Raw genomic sequence first — 6,631 nt, forward strand, 5'->3', positions numbered from 1 at the left:
CTTAGTCAATTTCCCAATTGAGTCATTGGCTAAAGACAATTCAACAGTCAACTTTTCAACCTTCGTCTTTTCCTCGGCGATAGATGCTTCAAGTGCTAGGTTCTTTTCCTTCTCTTGCACAATTATATCACCTTGCATCTCTAAGCATCTATCCCTCTTCTCTAATTTCTTCATTAGACTTTTTATTTTAGTGAAGGCCTTATGACCAAATTTCTTTATCAAGGATGCCTCAAGTTGTTCTATGTTTTCATCATGACTATCATATTCATCACTAGAGGTTTCGGATGAGGTAGTTACCTTCTCTCCCTTGGCCATAAGGCAAGTTGGAGTGTAGTAGTCATCGTCGATGAGGTTGGCGAAGAGGCTTGGTGTGGAGTCCAAGTTGGGGAAGAGCTTTGGCGGTGAAGCCTTTGGGAGGTTCATGAGTGATGATGAGGATTTGTGGATGGCAATATTTGCAGCTCCTTTCTTCTTCTTCTTCTCTTCATCACTTGAGTCACTATCATTGGATATCCATTCTTCACCAAGATGAGCTTCACCCCTTTTCTTTCATTTGTACTTCTTGTCATTATTCTTGTTGTACTTGTTCTTGTCTTTCATATTTGGGCACTCAGCTATGAAGTGACCGGTCTGTCCACATCCATAGCAAAACCTCTTCTTCTTTTGATGACCCTTCTTCTTCATAAACTTTCTGAGATTTCTAATGATGAAAGCAACTTCTTGATCAGAATCTTCGTCACCACTTGATGAATCCTCCTTCACTTTCTTCTTTTCTTGACATGACTTGTGGTGTTCATGTCCTTGCTCTACCTTTAGAGCTACATTCTTGTTATATCCCATTGCACTAGGATTTTGACTATGTGCATTGATAGCATCTTGATCAAGGCACTCATGATGCTTGAGCTTGGCTAGAACTTCTTGAGGAGTCATGCAATCATAGTCGGGCCTTTCCATAATCACTGACGCTAGCATGTTGTTCTTTGCTCTATAGGTTCTTAAGATCTTTCTTGCAACCTTGTTTTCATCCCATTCAGTGCTTCCAATAGATCTTATCCGGTTGACCAAAGACATCATCCTATCAAACATAGCTTGAGTGGATTCACCTTCTAGGAAAACAAATCTTTCCAACTCACCATGAAGTAACTCAATGTTACCCTTTCTCACACTCTTGTCACCTTCAAATGTTGTTTTCAACACTTCCCAAATATCCTTGGCAACTTCTCTTCCATTCACTTTGTTGAATTCATCTGGAGCCAAACTTGAAACTAAAATAGCCACAGCTTGTGCATTTTGACGAAAGATGTGAGCTTCCTCCGGAGTGATCTCTCTATCTTCAGTGGGAAATGTTACACCAACATCTACCACTTCCCAAAGATTTGCAGCAATGAGGTGCATCTTCATTTTGTAGGCCCAATCGGGATATCTAGTTCCATCAAAGTGAGGAGGTTTCCCTAGGTTGATAGATGGGGCATGATGTGAAGCCTTGATAAGCTGAGAATAATCAAAGTTCATGTTGGAGTAGACTCCTTTTGGGTGACCTTCTTCTTTACCTCCAACTTCACTTTCATTATCATTGTCTTTGTGTCCACTAGGTCCCTCATCAGATTTTCTACTACCTATTGCATCTTCAACCTTCTTGCTCAGCTCTTCTTTTAACTTTGTCATCTCATCTTGCATTTTCTTCATTTCATCTTGAAAAAGCTTTGATTGAGCTGCCAACAGTTCTTTGGCTATTTCCTTAGCCAATTCTTGTGTCTTTTCAGTTTCTGACATTGTTTCTTCTCACACGGTAAAGTGCTAAAAGAAGACCTTGCTTTGGTACCAATTGAAAGGATCTAAACAATGCCTAGAGGGGGGGTGAATAGGCGTATCTATAAAATTCTACACAAAACTCAAAGTCACTTGTCAGCAACTGTCGGAAGTCCCGACAGTTTGGGTCAGAACTTCCGACGTTGTCAGAAGTTCCAACGCAAACTGTCAGCAGTTCCGACACCTACGGGAAATGAACTATATGTGCTTAAATGAACTTTGTGAGACCCACAACTTACAACACCACTCTCTAGTGGTTAGAAGAGGATGTTGAGAGCCTTCCCTTACACCAAGAGTTCCCCAAACCGTAGATCGAGAACAAACCCTAAAAAGGAGGTAGAGGCACAAGCAAATACAAGTAATACGAGTAGAACTTAAGAAAAACAACCACAAGAGACACAAGGATTTAACCCGAGGTTCGGCAACCCCACTTAGGAGTTCCTACGTCCTCGTTGTTGAGGTGACCACTAAGGTCGGAGTCTCTTTCACCTCCTTGCCTCCCTCAAAGTAACCACAAAGGTCACTTGAGCTTTCCACTAAGAAAAACGGGGTAATACAAACTTTCCAAGGCTCTTCCACACGATGGAAGCTCTTGGACGACGCCTAGCCGGCTAGGGTTCCAAGAACCCAAGAGTAATGAACTCAAAACCTGCCGGCTTGACGAAGAGATCAAGTGCTCAAGCTTCTCAAAGCGTTGCTCTCACTTATCCACTCTCCAAACACTCCAAATCTAAGGTGAATTGAAGTTAGGAGCAAAGAGGAGGAGGAGAGAGGAGTCTTGGGTGCTTGGGAGCTGTTTAGTCTGAGGGTTGGTCGCAAGGAATGAGTGGGTAACGGTTAGAAACACAGAGGGAGCTATTTATACTACTGGGAGAAAAGTCTGCTCAGATCTACGTCGGAAGTTCCGACAAAGTGTCGGGACTTCCGACACTCACGGAGAAAAGACTGCTCAACAGGCAAACTGAGCCAGCGCAGAAGCGGCAGCGTCGGAACTTCCGACAAGCCAGCACTGCTGACGCTGGTCGGGACTGCTGACGCTTGAGCGAGGGAGCAGCCAGCCAAGGTTCTGGCCTCGGGACTTCCGACGCTTGTCGGGACTTCCGACATGTGCGCGTGCAGAACTCAACGTCGGGACTTCCGACTTACGTCGGGACTTCCGACGTTCACAGTTCCCGCGCAGCACGTCGGGAGTTCCGACCCGCGTCGGGACTTCCGACCCACGTCGGGACTTCCGACACCAGAAGACACAGAAGTTGAAAGACTTGAGCACTCTATCTTCACCAAACCAACAACTTTTGAATCCCTCTTGATAGTACGGCATACCTATCCTCAAAATTAACAAAAAAACAATTAAGCTCTAGATTGAATCCAACGCCTTTCTCACGAACGAAGATTGGGGGATACCATTTCATCTTAAGTCGAACCTTTGCATCTTTCATGAGAATAATAGCTGTAACAAATCTCAAATTTCAATGCATTAGTCTCCAAATTGGATGTCATCAATACACCAAAACCCACATACGGGGCAAATGCACTTTCACTCCAACGCCGCCATCCGCGCTCCCTTCCATCCTCCCCCGCCGCCGCTACCTGCGCTCCCCTCCATCGTCCCCCGCCGCCGCCAGCCCCGGCCCTCGTGACTCCTCCAACGATGGCGGCCACGATCCCCGCCGCCGCCTCAATCCCTACCGCATCTGCGCCATCACCCGCTCGATCTCCGTTGGCCGCGCCCCGCGTCGCGAGCTCGGTGCCCGAAGCCGGTGCCCGCGGCGCGCCCCGCTCACCGCGAGCTGCGGCGAGCTGCGGGAGGCCGCAGCGAAGCCGTTGGCCGCGCCCCGCCCGCCGATGCCCGCGACGCGCCCCGCCCGCCGATGCCGGTGGCCGCGCCCCGCCCGCCCGCTGCCCGAGCAGCCGCGCAGTTGGCCGCGCCCTGCCCACCGCGAGCTGCGGGAGGCCGCAGCTAGCTCGGTGGTAAGCGTAGCAATTTGGGGTCCTGACGCCTCGCGTGCTCTGATGACGGTTCGAGGATTTGGGCTAGGGCAGCGCCGCCGCCGCCGCCGGGCGTCCCTCGCGCAGCTCTGCCGCCACCGGTCAGCCCTCGCACAGCTCCGCCGCCGGCGTCCACCCTCTAGGTCACGCGCCGCTGCGTCCACGACCCTGAGGGGACGACACCCGCATCTCCGAAGCCCTCCCGTGGGGACTCTCCCGCTCACCAGGTGATTATTCCGGCTGCTCCCCTCCTCTCGTTTGATTGGAAGCTAAAGATTTTAGGATTCATGCCTACCAAATCTACGATCTAGGGTTCTTATTTGGCATTTGCTATAGCTTCGTGGTGAAACGTTGTTCCTGAAATTCACGTTGATGGTTCAATGTCTACACAATCGGTCTCTCATGGTCTGAATGAAAGGTGCTACTAGCTTCCTTGCATGCACACCGCTCCGTGCAAATTAATACATTCTTCAGTAGTGCATTCTCTGACGGACTGAATGACTGCATACTGATTTTTCAGACTTGCTGCACAGTGACATCAGGCAGTTTTGGATAGAAGAAATTACTACCCCAAGAAAGAAGGAGACACAACGAAAGGTGTGCGTGGTAGAACTAGGGAATAGATTTATCCCTTGATGCTGAGAAATGTTGTATCAATCTGTGTCAATTCAAGTTGGTAGGGATTGAAAAATGTCATATTACTTTACCTTTCTTGCGCCTCCTGTTCGCTGCCCATACTTAGGTAGCTCCAATTGCAGACAACGATCCGATGCACAAGAAAGGACATCGGGAAACAGTAATGGCCCCGGGAACTAGAACAGTTACAAGTGAGATACATTCCTAAGAAGCCATATATAGATAGATATTGGGGCACATCAAAAAAGAAATTTTGCTTCAATTTATTGAGACAGTCGCTATACATGAGTTTCTATGCGGGAGAGAGTACCTGTAGGCAATGCAATTTATTTTTAGTTCCGATTTGATACGTCTTTGTCGATAATTACAGTCTTATATACATAGATTGAGCCTTTTTTATGTTTCGCAAAGGAGCAGGTGGTGGTTTGTGTCCAGATATGACGTGCTGAGGTCCTTCTTCACGTTCTGGAGCGGTGTTAGCCTGCAGCAGCAGCGTTTCCGGACATGCAGTGGAATCCTTTCAAGATGCATACATGCCCATTTTTCTGCATTGATTTGCCGCATATATTTTTTTATTGCCGACACTAAATCTGTTAAATTTTTTAGGCTGGTCTTCGTCTAACACCACAGATGAAGAATCAAACGATTCTGAAGATGATGCTGTATGTTATCTTCATTTATGTTTTTTTCTATGTGGGTTAAAAACATGTATCTGTATTTTTTCTATTTGATTGATGCTAGAATGATTTTGTTTGCCGTAATGCAGGCGAATAACACGCTTCATTTTGAAGTTTATTTATTCAGCATCAGCACATTCCATCACTCTGTGGTGAGTAGCTGAGTACTGTAATGCAATTTTAGTGGCATGTCTTTGATGGAAAGATGGATTGAGTATAATATGGTGGTTTATCATTTGCTTAGGATTTCCCACCGATAGATGTAATTGTTGGCAACAGCCGGTGGGTTGTTTATTAAGATTGACCATGACCGCTACTTCAAGATTCACATGGTTAAAAAGGATGGCAGGGAACTTTTAGTGGGTTCTCAAAATCTAGAGGAGCAGCAAATTGCCATGTTCGAGATGGAAACCTAAGACAGTTTCTGTATATGGAATAATGACCCTTCGTGATATAACCCTCCAATCGGTTTCAGTCCAGGTACAATTCAGTGTTTAGCATCTACTGTTTCCGCTTCTCAACTCAAAACTTAATTTACAGGCGAACTTTTGCTCCTATGCATCCATTGAATCTGATTTTTTGGAAAATGTTGAGTTCTTCAAGGTTGGTGTCATGTTGACAAGACACATGTCAGCTTTACTCCACCTAAGCCAACTACCCAAGAAACCACTAAATCCTCATGTTATTTAATAGCTTAAGCTTACATGCAAAACACACCAAACCTTATTTTTGTAACTGATTTTGAATAGAGATCATTATGAAAACTTTAAATGTGTCTTTCCTATCTGTAACAGAGCTAATATCCGTAACCTATTTGACCAATACTGGCAGGGATTGACTGGTTGTGCAAATACCTACTTTTAAATTACTGAAACTGGGGGCATGAAAAAACTGATCAAATTTACAATTGTTTTCCAAGGGCCAGGACAATCATTGATTTTGGACAAACAAGATGGGTGTTCGGTCACAACCTTATCCTGCTGCTGCTGCCTATGCACCACTCACAATGGTACCTGGAGCTCCTGCTATTCCTCATGGCTCACAGCCAGCAGCACCATTCCCCAATCCAGCTCAACTCAGTGCTTAGCACCAGATGGTCTACAAGTAACAATAGCAATAGCAACACAGACTGTTGTGACTTTCTATGTTTATTTCTGCATAATCTCTGAAGAAAATGACATGGCTCTGTTTTTGTAACCTGGACAAAAGTTGCAGGATCAGATGAGATGTCAAGGCACTTGATTCTGTCTACTAGCTGAAAATTGGGGGGGGGGGGGGGGGGGGGGGGGAAGATGAAGCATTTTAGGAGTGTAATAATTTCTGTAGTTCAAGCTTCATACAATTCCAAAACCTGAAGAACAGGTTTTGTCTTTCATCTGACATGTACTTTGTTTTGAATGAACTCAGGACTTCTGCTATTGATTGTGTTATTATACATGTGTAAGCATTATGTGCGCTAAGAACCTTAGTTTTTGAGAAATATGGGCTACTATGATATACTGGAATCTGAATTAGATATT

The 6,631-nt window shown here is 45.6% G+C and overlaps 1 protein-coding gene across 1 annotated transcript; it reads left to right on the top strand.

Moving 5' to 3' along the window:
• On the top strand, window positions 3,232-6,631 carry LOC110435071 (serine/arginine repetitive matrix protein 1-like). Its single transcript, XM_021460410.1, has 5 exons — window positions 3,232-4,025; window positions 4,852-5,096; window positions 5,201-5,263; window positions 5,356-5,591; window positions 6,031-6,631. The coding sequence occupies exons 1-2, from the start codon at window positions 3,247-3,249 to the stop codon at window positions 5,054-5,056; spliced, it is 984 nt and encodes a 327-aa protein (XP_021316085.1). The 5' UTR covers window positions 3,232-3,246; the 3' UTR covers window positions 5,057-5,096; window positions 5,201-5,263; window positions 5,356-5,591; window positions 6,031-6,631.

Source organism: Sorghum bicolor, chromosome 4 (genome assembly GCF_000003195.3).
Source record: "Sorghum bicolor cultivar BTx623 chromosome 4, Sorghum_bicolor_NCBIv3, whole genome shotgun sequence".
Classification (NCBI taxonomy): Eukaryota; Viridiplantae; Streptophyta; class Magnoliopsida; order Poales; family Poaceae; genus Sorghum; species Sorghum bicolor.